The sequence below is a fragment of the Panthera pardus genome, unplaced genomic scaffold (genome assembly GCF_024362965.1).
Source record: "Panthera pardus isolate Hobbes unplaced genomic scaffold, ASM2436296v1 HiC_scaffold_12, whole genome shotgun sequence".
NCBI lineage: Eukaryota > Metazoa > Chordata > Mammalia > Carnivora > Felidae > Panthera > Panthera pardus.
In genome coordinates, this window is record NW_026526677.1 from 39,422,683 (window position 1) to 39,436,875 (window position 14,193).

Below are 14,193 nucleotides of genomic sequence, written 5' to 3' on the forward strand. Positions count from 1 at the left end.
CTCAAAAATAAACATTAAAAAAAAATTAAAAAAAAAATTTGTGCCTTTTCAGTGTATTCTTACATATTATAGGACAAAAGTCTATTCAGAAGCATACTGAAAAAGAAACTTCAACTTAATTTTACTTAATGAATTCATATTGTATTCATATCAAAAAGTATTAAGAAAAGATGGCTCAAAGACCATGATTTTACAATTAAAAAAAATCATAAAAGTTTTGAACCAGAGGGGTTAAAATGATTTCATTTTACAGATGAGGCCTAAAGAGATCCACTGCTTGTCTAAAATTATTATATATCTGCTTCCTGAGAAGCCAAGCAGGATTAAAAATGCCCAGACCAGTACATGCCTAATTTCTCCACAACATATTAATGAAAAAATAAAATAAAAATCTGGACATAATCTAACTATAAACATAAAGTGAAAATTTTAATGGTAATATATTTGTTTCGCTGGAAACAAAGTCGGTTTTTAGACATGTAAGATAAAATGTTCCAGCACTTGGGTATAAATGTAAGAGCCAACTATAAAAAAATTCTTAGTCTCTGCTGTAATAACATATAAAAAGCATACAAAAAAGCTGAATACAAAGAACTGATAAAAACTAAGATTTTAAAAATGAAATCACCTATTTATCTCTAGAGGGGGATCAGCAAATACAAAGAAACACATACCATCATAAACCTCTCATGTTAGGTAATGCTTTGTTGGCCAAGAGAGCAGAGTACCATATAAATTTCAGCTGTCGGGGCACCTGGGTAGCTCAGTCGGTTAAGCCTCCAACTTCTGTTCAGGTCATGATCTCGCAGTTTGTGGGTTTGAGCCCCATGTCAGGGGCTGTGCTGATAGCTGTCTGTGCTGACAGCTCAGAGCCTGAAGCCTGCTTCAGATTCTGTGTTTCCCTCTCTCTCTTCCCCTCCCCAGCTCATGCTCTATCTCCAAAATAAACATTAAAATTAAAAAAAAACAAAACAAATTTCAGTTAACTCAGCTAAGTCATAAGTGAAACACTGCTCTTGGGAAATAGATATGGAAAATGAAAAGCCTATCCATATTATATTCCAAAGAATATAAGAATCAAGGAAAGAAATTTTTCAAAATATAAAAACTGTTATTCATTGCTGCAATATCATGTGAAGCTTATGAAAGAGCTTGGAGAAGTACCTTCTAAAGTGAAGGTGAAGAAGGAATTATGAAAAGCTGATACGTAATCAATACACATGTTCTTGATGTGGAAAGAGTGGAGGAAATTCCCAAAGATATACATGTGGCAGAGATGATATTTGACTAAATTAGTGGACTAATTTCCAATAAGGAAGAACAGAAAACCTGAACTTTTAGGTCAACATGCCATCGTAGAAAGGGAGGGAAGGAGGAGGTGAAGTGAAGAAGAAAAAATGAACACAATTCACAGGGAGGAAAAATAAATGACACAAATTTCAAACAGACACACACACACACACTGTGTGAAATTTCATCTTTGACATAACCTGAAAGAGTATTAAGACTAATGGTAAGATATAACGTGTCTCATAAAGGAGTAAATGAGATCTGAAAAGAAAGCACGTAAGTCCTACCTTACAATATTTGCCCCTACTTATTAATAACTTCCTAAAATTATTATTTTTTAACTAATTAACACAAACTAGAGTAATCATTAAAAGTACACTTTGGTATGGGGCTTATCTGATACATTGGAAATTCATAGGCATCATAGTAAATCAAAAATATGGTTTCAGCAACATAATCTGGATAAGCAAAGTTTAACTAAAACCACATCACTGTAATTAATGAATTTCAATTTAAAAAATCAGTATACTGAATGATAGCATCGATGAGCATGCCTGCTATCAGTATCCTGCACCACAGAGCAGCATCGTAAGTCTTCCATGAAATAAAGCCAGAGTGCACTGAATCAACTGCTATCACAACGATGACCCAAGAGGGGACTTCTACTACCCAAGATCCACATGAAATGTGGCTATAATTCTGTAACCTGTGCTACTCACCTTGTCTTTGAAGATATGTGGATTTTGGTATATAAAATCTCGGTAACTTTCTGTTCGCACTTTGTCCTAGAGGGGAGAGAAAAACATTCTGTTTACAGGATAGACTAAAAATATAAAACGTTTTAGGAAGCTATTTGTTATTTTATCACAAATTGCTAATTTCCATAGTTATTTTTTGCTTGGAAAGCCAAGCTTAATTTTTTTGTCCTAAAAGGAAACAATAAAAAACCAGAAATACCAGCAACACCCAAAGGACATGTTTCAGAAAATCACTAAAAGTCAAACAGAATCGAAGTTCTTAAAAGATGTATACATTTTTTGTCTTGACATGCATTGTCATTATAAGACTTCAACTAATAATTAAAGCTAATAGAAGATGAACATGATGTCTTGCTCCTTTCAATAGAGGCTGACTCCTTGTAGTAGAGGGACACTGCTATGTTAAATGTTAAAATGCTGTATCAAAACATGGGAGAAAAATACCCAAAACAGATAAATGTAAAACTTACAGTTACATACAAAAAATGAATTTACACTGAGTATGGTTATTCTAAGAAAGTCACCGATCAGCACCTATCTGATTTATAATCTTGTTTTGTTTATAGAAATGTCTGTTGTAGGAAACGATGCTTAAAAGCCTGTAATCCTGAAGATAAATCATTGGAGCCCTGCAGCCCACATTTATGAGCCTTCTCCACTCTGAAGTCTCACATGACCTGTACCTAAGACAGGCATCGAATGTGAACACTTAGTTTCGCTCATGAAAAGAGCAGATTCCCTTTTAAATTACTTCAGTTGAGACCTACAAAGACAGCGAATTAAGCAGGAAGGGGCTCTGCTGCCAAGTAAATAAAATGAGCACAATAAAAAGAGGTCAGCAATTCCAGTTTGGGGTTTCACACCAGGTAAAAAGAAATGTTACACCAAGTGCTACAATATCAAAATTTCGGCAATACATATACTTCAAAAGACATTTTTAAGCCAATACCGGGAAATTTTTTATTAAAAAAATATAAAGAAGTTCTCAGATTAAAAGCCATGTAGTTTTTACTTAATTACAGGATATAAAAATGGGGAGGTGCACAATTAAAATTCTGTGTTTTCTGTTGGAATTCTAATTGCTTCACAAACAAAAATTTTAAATCAGGTTTATTAATCCTTTCCCTGAAGTTATTTTAATAATTACTGAGAGAATCCAATGTTTAAATAAACTCACACATGTTAAATAATGAAAAGTCTCTTTAAAAAAAATATACCATTCCATACATTTTTGGGTCATTTTTATACTCTCCATACACTACAAGCGGTGATTTTCCGCTGCGTGAACATCAGCCCGTCAGCTCTCGCCAATCACACCGCCTCACCACTACTCCAACTTCATCACTCGCACCCCAACTCCTGTCCTAAATCCGTGCACCACTGCTCCCGCAACTGCAGTCCTTCGTCTCCTCCATGCCGGGCTCATCCTACAGATTCATGTGCTTTCGTTCACATGCTCACCCTGCTGCAATAAAATCCAAAGTATACCAAACACAGTGCCTTGGACATAGCAGAGTTTCAATTTAATAACTGAAAAAAAAAATCCAGTGAACATGAAAATGCAAGAAATAAAAGACTAGCACTCCTAACCACTTCTAAGAATGTATTCTCAGAAAAGACTAACACTTCAATACAGAATAAGGCAATAAATAGAAATTTTAAAAATTACCGTTTTCACCAACCTATTAAAACTAAGAAACACACAAGAAAAATAGAATTACTAAGAAGCAAAACAATCTTTTAAGACTAGTCAAGTCCCATGGAATTATTCCTACAAATATAAAAAAAAAATATTAAAAATGAGACTACAGAAGAGTTATATAGCATAAATTTTATGTACATATAAACAGCAGTGTGTTTCAAATGGATAGGCTGATGAAGGGGGAGGGACTGCACAAGTCAGCTGCAGACACCATGAGAAGAATGCGGTAAAGAAAAGTTATTTAATGGTACTATGATCTGTGATAAACGTTCACCAGGATGAACAGTATTTTTCTTGGAAAAAAAGAGAGTGATGCATCTCAGACTTACAACATTAGTCAACAATGACTTCAGAAAGATAAAGTGGCGAAGGATTTTGTAAGTTCATGTAATCCATCCCTCCACTGACTGTATCTCTGGAATTCAAAACCATTATCTTCATCTGAACTCCAGAAAGTAAGATCACAAAGTACCTTTCTTTATAATTATAATCACAGCATATGCCAAAACAGTGTCATTGAACTATCTGAGGCTAAGCAACCAAAAATCGAAATACTATTCCTATAAAAGCAAGGCCAGTTCTGAGCATTAAGATAAGTTGTATACGTGTTTCTCCATTCTAAGTTCTTGACAAAGATCAAGTGAGATCTAGTAGCACAACATTAAATAGATTATGTATGCTAAAAAATGTTTTGATAAGAAACAAAATATTACTCGATACACAGAACATTTCCTACTCATCCACAGCACATAGCTTAGCAAAATATAAAATGGATAAATAGTTCTCTTTGCATGGAGCAGACACTTACTTCCTATGAACACTTAATCAGGTCATCCCCAAGGAGAGGTAAGTACGTTGTGTAACAGCTAACAGGAAGTGAGGCATGGAAAACTGGATTGATAGGAATTCTTAAATGATTCTCTAAAATGAAAAAAGTAGCACTGGAAACTTCAAGACGGAACTTCTTAAATCCACGTGTATGTCAAAATGACTTACAGATATACGATCAGGTGTGAAAATCCTCTAGTTATGGACATACAGCTACAAATGTCCACGACAGACATTTGGAAGTAAGTACTCAAACTGGACTTCCCTGATGACTGTACCTAGGACACTTTTATGTACTACCTACTTGAAGTCTCAGTAATCTTATCTGTCAGAAAATCCAACACAGTTTCCATACCAAAGCCATTAAAGGTTCATGGCATTTAAATTGATGGGGTGATTTAAAATGACAAACATGGGCTTAAGTGAATTCCTTAAAAAGAAAAATTCTAGATGCGGTAAAATTAATTTTAACAAAGGACACAGAGCAAATCAATTTTTTTTAAACAAACTCACTCTGGACTTAAAATAACTTATCATTTATAAGATAACTGTTATTTGTAATGCTATGCCATAACTCAAGTGACAACAAGAAGTACAACCGTGACATGTCATTGGTAAAGAAATGACATGACACTACTTTAAAAGACCCCAAGTAGTTACAATTACTATTAATCAGCAGCCCTCCACTCTGTGATCTTGCAAATCTGACTCAATAAATACATACATGTTATTAAATATCCCTGGTTATTTTAAATGCATAGCTGTCAGGGGAACATGGTCTTAGGGCTTCCATAAAATAAAACAATCTTGTGTGGAAGGATTTACGAATGAATTTTTTGCTGGCTGGTTTTAAGAAAAGGTAGTGGCCTCCAAAAATGCACAGAGATGAACATCTAACATTTTCAATAAATTTTTTACATTCCAATGTTTGTTTTACTATAAATACTTTTAGTTTCAATGCATTAAAAAATTACACCTTACTGTTTTATAATCTATAATACATGATACAATGCATAATTGCCAGGTACAGCTAGAGATCTACTTATATTTTACATAGGTTTTATCATTATAAAAATTAAAACCAACCAAATTTAAAAACCTGATTTGATCAATTTAGGAAATTGATTTCAAATGTAAAAAAGTTATGCCATGACAACTGTGAGAATTATTTCTTAACTTTGTACCAAAGAATTATTTGCTCAAACTGAGGTCAATATTACCATATAACATACTAAAATTAATCATTCCCTTTGTACATTAAAAGGCAAATGTATAACTTATTTGTTCCTATTTAACAGTTGCTCCTGAGAAGACAAAAATCAGCAGCAGTTGTTTTTTTCCGATGTTCTATTTCAAGCAAAAGATTTCCTAATAAAGATTAATAATGATCTTCAATAGAATTTACAGTGACTGTGATGCTCCTGTAGCCTTTTGAACCCAAGATGTGCTATTAAGCACCAAAGAGATTTAACAAGCAGTTCAAACAAAACAAAACAAAACAAAACAAAAAATGACCAGTTCTCCTATAGCATATGTATTAAGAACTTGTTTTATTCTATTTTTCCTTTAGTATGGACTTGGTACTTTCGTGCTCTTCTCTAACCTTTAGCATTTCTTCATGTATCCCATAATGCCCGTATGAGCTGAAATAAACACCATCCTCATCTTCCTGGAGGTCTGCAATGGCAGTAGTAGATGACGAGCAGGTTCTGACATCTGCGTTCATCACAAAATCCTGAGCAAATTGTCTGTAATCAATTTGAAATAGACCCTTGAGACAGGTTTATTGGACCGTGAAAAAAGGAAAGGCTAGAGGTTGAGGGAGAGGAATGGGGAGGGAGTGGGGCGTGCAGTGTGATGAGCCTTCTAACTCCAGTCTATCTTGAGCAACTGAAAGCTCCCCCTGCTGGATCTCAAGCAATGGCATATGCAAACCCGGTTGTAAACATTCCTTCTGCAAACCACAAAAACACTGCCAACTGCAGATTAGAGCTGTTTGTATCTTTCGACTGAACAAAAGCACATTGTCTTTATTCAACTTTATTATTTCTATTGTTCTAAAATCTTATTGTAGCAGCTGAATCAATGTGGTTTATTTCAACACTATTAATATTCTTTAAAACCATATTATGTATGTCATGGAAAGGTAGTTAAGGGCAGAAAGTTGACCCAAATGGAGAATTATTTACATACACCACCACCATGTACTCCAGCTCTAAAACTCAGTTCTCTCTCTGATCACAATACATTAAGAATCTATAATGCGGCGCCTCGTGGCCCAGTCAGTTGAGCATCTGACTCTTGATTTCAGCTCAGGTCATAATCTCACGGTTCCTGAGTTCGAGCCCCCACATCGAGCTCTGCACTGCTAGCACAAAGCCTGCTTGAAATTCTCTGTCTCCCTCTCTCTCTGCAACCCCCCCCCCCACTCACAAGTATGCATGGGCTCTCTCACTCTGTCTCAAAAATAAACAAACATAAAAAAAAAGAATCTATATGTATATAATGGGGGAGAGTTGTTGTTGGTTACTGGATTACCCAGCATATAATCTCAAAAACAGGGAAAGAGAACCACAATCACCTATACTATCTTCCCTATTGAACATTCTAGCAAACCATCAAATGGGTACTGAGGGAATGGCAACCAACTTACAAATCCAATAGCTAACACTATACTTGGTAGGAATGCAGAATCTCAGGCCCTGTTTCAGATCTCTGACTCAGAACCTACAGTTTAACGAATTCCCAGGTGATTCATATGCACATTAAATTCTGTGTAGTGCCAGTAGAAAGCTAATTTACCCACTGAAGAAAATCATCCTATGTATCTGGTTTCTTTCTTTTTTTTTTTAATTATTTTTAATATTTACTTATTTTTGAGAAAGAGAGAGAGAGACAGAGCATGAGCAGGGGACGATGGGCAGAGAGACAGAGGGAGACACAGAATCCGAAGCAGACTCCAGGTTCTGAGCTGTCAGCACAGAGCCCAATGCGGGGCTTGAACTCAAGAACCATGAGATCATGACCTGAGCCACCCAGGCTCCCAGTGGTTTTCTAATTAAATACTACCTAATTATACTTTGATTCTTTAAAAACAAAAATTTCAACACTGTATTTTCCCCAAACCTAAAAAATATTAATCACTTCCCTTTAAAAGCCTAGGAGAGAAAAAGTAAAATGGAGAAATCTATTAGATATGGAGTAATTCAAAGAACAAAAGCTCTCAAGAGGGTAACACTCCCAGAAAAATTACCATTAGTACAAAAGTAATTATAAAGAAGTATGTGAGAACAGGTAAAACCACAGAATTTTATGTTAATCAACTATATCTATAACATATTAAAATGTTGCATATCATTAAAATTAATTTAAAATAAATTAACGTTAGATACCTACATTGTGCTTTCCAATATACAAAATGTTTTACCATATTCCACTTTATTATATAAGTCGTATTACTTTCAGAATCTAAATAACGAATTTTCTGTTAAGACTGATAAATTACTTCATTCTTTGCAGATCCTCACGTGCTCTAGCTAATGCAGCTTCAGCAGACAGTGCTCTGGCTTCCATATGTTTCAATTTTTCAACAACAGATGTATTTTCACTGAGTCCATTGGGGTACGAGAATGGGAGTGACACCGGTTCATAAAGATCTTCTACATCTAAGGAAAGAATGGACGTTATTATTAAGCTATCTTCTAACAATGAAGCAAATACAAACATGTTAACTCAGAATAAATATATTCTGAGGGCCTGTTATGCAGCCAGCTGAGAAAAACTTGTAAAAGTACTTTTAATTAAATAAATATTTAATACTGAAGCTGTTTCCATTTAAATTTAAAGAGCATGTTATTAAAGTTTTTCATTAGGTAGCTAAGTTAACCACATATAAAAGTGTTAATTATACTGAACCAAACCCAGAAAGAAACAAAAAGGCATTAATTACACTGAACCAAACCCAAGAAGAAACAAAAAAGTAGAAGGAAACAGCTCTAATATGTACTTATCACCATATTTCTTTCAAGTACACATATTACATTTCATTTCTCCTCAAAACAAACCTAGGATATAAATATTTCTATTTTAGGGCATGGGAAAATAAATTTCAGAGAAATTAAGTGACTAGCCCAAAGTCATTTGAACGTTTCATAAAAAAACTAAGATTCCCACCATGCCTGCCCTCCTAGCTCACGTTCTTGCCACTACACATGGTTCCTTCTCAGACTCTGAGTCTTTATCTATAGAATAACAGGTATTACATTTACATATTCACTAAGGACAGTATGCACATAAAGAATTCTATATAGTCCGGTAAGTTTTTCATCCTGCGTAAGGGGTAGTGCAATCTATACACTGAGGTCTTATTGCTGATATTGAATATCCTGATTCCTAACATTATTAAAAATTCTTGGTTTAAATTTGATTTCACTATGTATAATTATTAACTTCCAGTGTAGAACTAATAACTCTGCAAAAAGAGGTTAATACATGGAGCTAGTGAGTGTTATAAAATCTCATGTCTATTTACCAGTCCAATTAACTTTCAGATCAACATAAAGCAATAAAAGCAATGAAGATACATCTTCTCTTCAGTATAGCACTGGGAGAAATATGGCTTTTTTTCTTATCACCAGCTGTTAGCGGTGACACTTCTTTAGAGTTGGGACAAAATAACCAAGCTTAACAAATACACGAGAGGGTGCCCGGGTGGCTCAGCCGGTTAAGCATCCGATTCTTGATTTCAGCTCAGATCATGATCTCACAGTCGTAAGACTGAGCCCTGTGTTGGGCTCCATGCTAAGCGTGGAGCCTGCTTGGGATTCTCTCTCTCTCAAAAAATAAAGATTAAAAAAAAAAAAGGGAAACAAGTACATTAGAATATTATAACTTAGACACTAGAGCCTAAGTTCAACTTCTTATAAAAACAGTACAGCAGTATACCACTAAACTCTAATCCATCTGGCAGAATACTGAGTCATTTGTTTTAAAAAACTATAGATTCATTCACTATTTAATTCACCAAAAATTAACGAGAGCAACAAAGTATGTCCAAACTATTTAAGGACAGCACCATATTTTCTACTTCGTACTACAACTTTCACTGTGTATCTCATTTTCAAACTTCTCCAAGGGGCGCCTGGGTGGCTCAGACGGTTAAGTGCCTGACTTCAGCTCAGGTCATGATCTCACGGTTCATGGGTTCAAGCTCCTCATCGGGCTCTGTGCTGACAGCCAGAGCCTGGAGCCTGCTTTGGATTCTGTGTGTGTGTGTCTCTCTCTCTGCCCCCTCCCCCACTGTGTTCTGTCTTTCTGTCTCTGTCTCTCAAAAATAAACATTAAAAAAAAAAAACAAAAACAACTTCTACACAGTTTGCCAGCCAAGCTGTTAGTTTAAGTTACAGATTAGAACTGATTAAAGGAATTGATTTCTTTGTTTTAGCAAGTTTCTGTTTTGCTTTTTGCTGCAATGAAAGGCAAAGTAAAAACTTTCAACACTAATAATACATAGACAACCATATACTAAAGCTTAAATGTTGAAAAGGAGGAAGGATCCAGTAAACATTAAGATCCATAACTACAATTTATCAAAACAGTCTAATTCAAAGTCTTAAACCATATTCAGGAAGATGAATTTCCACGTCTACATTCTGTCTTAGGAGGTTCAAATCACCTACATTCTGTCTTAGGAGGTTCATTTTGGCAGCTGAGAACTACCACAAAGGATGGTCAATTTGTCAAGACGACATAACAATTATAAATGAGTATAAATCTCACAAAAGCAAAAACTGATAGAATTAAAAGGAAAAAAAGACAATTCTTCAATCACAGAAATGTAAATACACCTCTATCAACAACTGATGAATTAGATTAGAAAAATCCAAAAATATACAAAAGTCAGAACTAAAATAATCAGCACCTTGAACGAATTATTTTTAGAATCCTGCACCCAAGAACTGTATCAGACACTTTTCGTAGAGTACCGATCACTAATTTTGTAGTTTGTCCGTCAACCTGGGTTTGTCTGATGTTTTTTCATTAGTGGAATAAAGTTACACATTCTTGGCAAGAACAGCAGAAAAATGATGTTGTGTTCCGAGTGCATTTTACCAAGGGGTTTCTTGGTGTCAGTATGACTCATTAATGATGATGTTAACCTTGATCACTTGGTTGTGGTAGTGTCTGCTGGAAAAGTTAACATCTCCTTTGTACTTAAATTTCTTGAGGGAGATACTCTGAACCTGTTTCACCTTAAATTTCTGCCCACTAATCTTAGCATCCATTGGTGGATCTTTTCTGCAAATTATTACTGTGGTGTTTGCCTAACAGTGATTTTCTATTTCTCTCTTCTCTTCCACATTTATTAATGAAAATTTTACTCTAAGATCAAGCTGTTCCTTCTCCATTTATTTGATTGACTATGTTATTATGGATTCATGGATATTTATTAATATCCATGTGGATAAAACCCAATAGTATCACTTTCTGTGTTGCTCAAATTACTCCAGTTTTGACCATTAGGATTCCTTCAGGTTGGCTCTGGTATTCTTTTGTTAAGTCCCCTCCTCCCCCACCTTTTTTTTTTTTTAATTTTTTTTTAACGTTTTATTTATTTTTGAGACAGAGGGAGACAGGGCATGAACAGGGGAGGGTCAGCGAGAGGGAGACACAGAATCTGAAACAGGCTCCAGGCTCTGAGCTGTCAGCACAGAGCCCGACGCGGGGCTTGAACTCACGGACCATGAGATCATGACCTGAGCCGAAGTCGGCCCCTTAACCGACTGAGCCATCCAGGCGCCCCGCCACCACCTTTTCAAGTACGTCCTTAATCTGTGGCACAAGCTTTCCCAGACTCATCCTGTATCATCCTGCCCCATCCAAGGAATCACTCACTTCTCTAAAGAGCTTTGGTTCCTTTTACTGGATAATGGTGTTAAAATCTGGGCAGTAAGTGTACTCATTGCTACTGGGGTTTTTCTAGGCTCTTTCAACAGAGCTAGGAAATATATGTGTCTATACTAACCCACACATGCACACACATCTATATTTTTGTATTTATCTGAATATATATTAAAAAGTGTGGAATTTATACTGATACTTCTGATTCCAATCTATCACCATAGGACTCATTTTATCCTTCCCTATTTCCTTATTTGAAACCTCCTTCTCCAACAGTGAAAACCTAGCTCTTATTATCCATAATATATTTACTTACTTGTCCATGCTGTTACATACAGAAAGTAGTGCCAGAATTGCTAATCCATATTCTGCGAGAAACACCTTTACTTAGTAGATTACAGCATTTATGTAGTTCTTTTTACCTATAGCCTCAGCACAATATCCAGTCAAGATTTCAGTTACTCACACAGTTCTTTTCTTCCCTACCCACTTCAGCTATTACATTATTCCTCTGTAATATAGTTAAGTTCATTTGTTAGTGTTTGTATTCCATTTTGCACCCCCAGTATCCTCACACACATCCAGGATGCTTTGTTGTTGTTGTTGTTGTTTTACACGAAGGCTAGGAGAAATATTCCCACAGTTCTAAGAGTTGGAGCTATACAAAAAGGTACCCTCACAGAAGTGTCACTCCCTCATTATCCCTGTAACCTCAACCCCGTTATGCCTTTCTTCCCATCCCTGTCCCACTAAGTCCTGTAAGTAACTACTCTCTCTAGTTTCTAGTGTATCCTTCCTGTATTTCTTTCAACAAACGAACAGACACATGTACTTTCTCAAATCCCTTTCTTTCTTACATGAACAGAGTATCATACCATAGATACTCCTTTGAGCTCCGCCTTTTCTCGTTTCACGGTATGTCTTGGATATCACTCTATCAGTTCAGAGATCTCCGTGGTTTTTAATAGATGTATACTACTCCATAGTGTGGACACACCATAGCCTATTCTATCACTCTCCTATGTATGGGGATTTAAGTTGTTGCCAATATTTGGAAATTATCATGCTGTATTGAATAATCTTGTGTATATGTCTTTTCAGGCTGTTGGAGGTATACCTTCAAGACAGATTATTATCAGAGAAACGGCTGTATTGAAAAGTAAGTACATATGCAGTTTGGTGAGGTGTTGCCAAACGCGCATTCTACTGGCAATGTATCTCCACAATGCTGCCTGTATCTCCACAACGCTGACAACAGAAATGTTGTCATACTTTAAAAATACTTACCAGTCTGACAGGTGAGAAATGGTATCTCACTGTTGGGCAATTTTTGAACCTTTCTGGGTGAACTGTCTAATCATGTAATTTTCCCCATTGTTCTATCAAGAGATCTTTGTCTCTCAGTGGTTAAGAGTTCTTTATATAAAAGAATATTAACCCTTTGTAGAGTATGTTTCAAATATTACACAGTACTTAAAAAAATAACTCATTTTATTTACTCGTATTTCATTAGTTTTTCCCTAATGTCTCCTTTCTGTCCAAGATCCTATCCAGGATACTTCAGTATATTCAATTGTCAGGTCTCCTTAAGCCTGTCTGCAGCAATGACAGTTTCTCAGACGCTCCTTGTTTTTGATGACCTTGACAGTTTTGAGGAGTACTGGTCAGGTAGTTTGGACAATGACACTTACTTTGTGTGTCTGATGGTTTTTCATGGTCAGACTGAGGTTATCAGTTTTGGGGAGAAAGACCAGAGGGAAAGTACCATTCTCATGACATCATACAAAGAGCTCACACTATCAACATGGTTTATCTTTGATGTGATTATCTGGCTATGGTAGTGTTTGCCAGGTTTATCCCTTGTAAAGTTACTGTTCCTCCCTTATACTTTCATTGCTTATTTTCTTAGTCATCTTTATTAATTTAGCATCTTTACATCCTCAAAGCCTAATACTTAACAGACACGACCTTCTCTTCCATTCCACGCCACCAATGGCTAGGAGCACAGACAGAGAACACAGGCAGTGCACTCAAGGGCATGCCTGGTTCAAATTCTCCTTTTTTAACTAGGTCTCTTTAAGTGTTCCAGATCACAGTCATGACTTCATCCAAACTCCTGGAGGCCTTAGTCATTTACTAATAACAATAAATTCTCCTTTATTAAGCACTTGCCCTCTGACAGGTACTGTGCTAATACACATTATCTTTGCAACAATTTTATAAGGTAGGGCTCATTATCACCTTTTTTACAAGTTAAGGCTGAAAGAAATTAACTTTATTATACCATTGGAGAGTTAGATTCAATACTGATCTGTACCCACAGTGACCAGCATACAACACTCAATATTTGCTGATCTGAATAATCTCTTCCTCTTCTGAACTGTACTACCTTTTCTACTTCTCATGAAACTTACCATATTTGACCTTATACTATCATACATGACAGACATTTAAAAACAAAGCACTCTTATTAAGATTGCAGACTCCCTATGGGAAGGATTCACTTATTCATGTTTCTACTACATTTAACATACTACTTTCATCCTGTGAGTGCTCAGCGAATGACTTTGAATTTAGGAAGTCATGAAGAACACTTAGTGGGCACTTGTCATTTATTAAGGAGATCACTTTGGTCACTCTGGGGAGAAATTGGATTAAGGAGAATTTGTAAAAACAGTAAAGAATCAGCCTGGGACTCAACAAATTTTAGAACTA

General features: G+C 35.8%; 1 protein-coding gene across 1 annotated transcript in view; it reads right to left on the reverse strand.

The window, feature by feature from the left end:
- PRMT3 (protein arginine methyltransferase 3) overlaps window positions 1-14,193 on the reverse strand; it is a 139,240-nt gene that overhangs the window by 119,064 nt on the left and 5,983 nt on the right. Inside the window, exons 6-8 of the mRNA XM_019456533.2 lie at window positions 8,084-8,243; window positions 6,182-6,326; window positions 2,010-2,075 (exon numbers count right to left, since the gene is read on the reverse strand). Of these exons, the coding sequence (XP_019312078.2) occupies window positions 2,010-2,075; window positions 6,182-6,326; window positions 8,084-8,243 (371 nt within the window). The remainder of the gene's footprint in view (window positions 1-2,009; window positions 2,076-6,181; window positions 6,327-8,083; window positions 8,244-14,193) is intronic.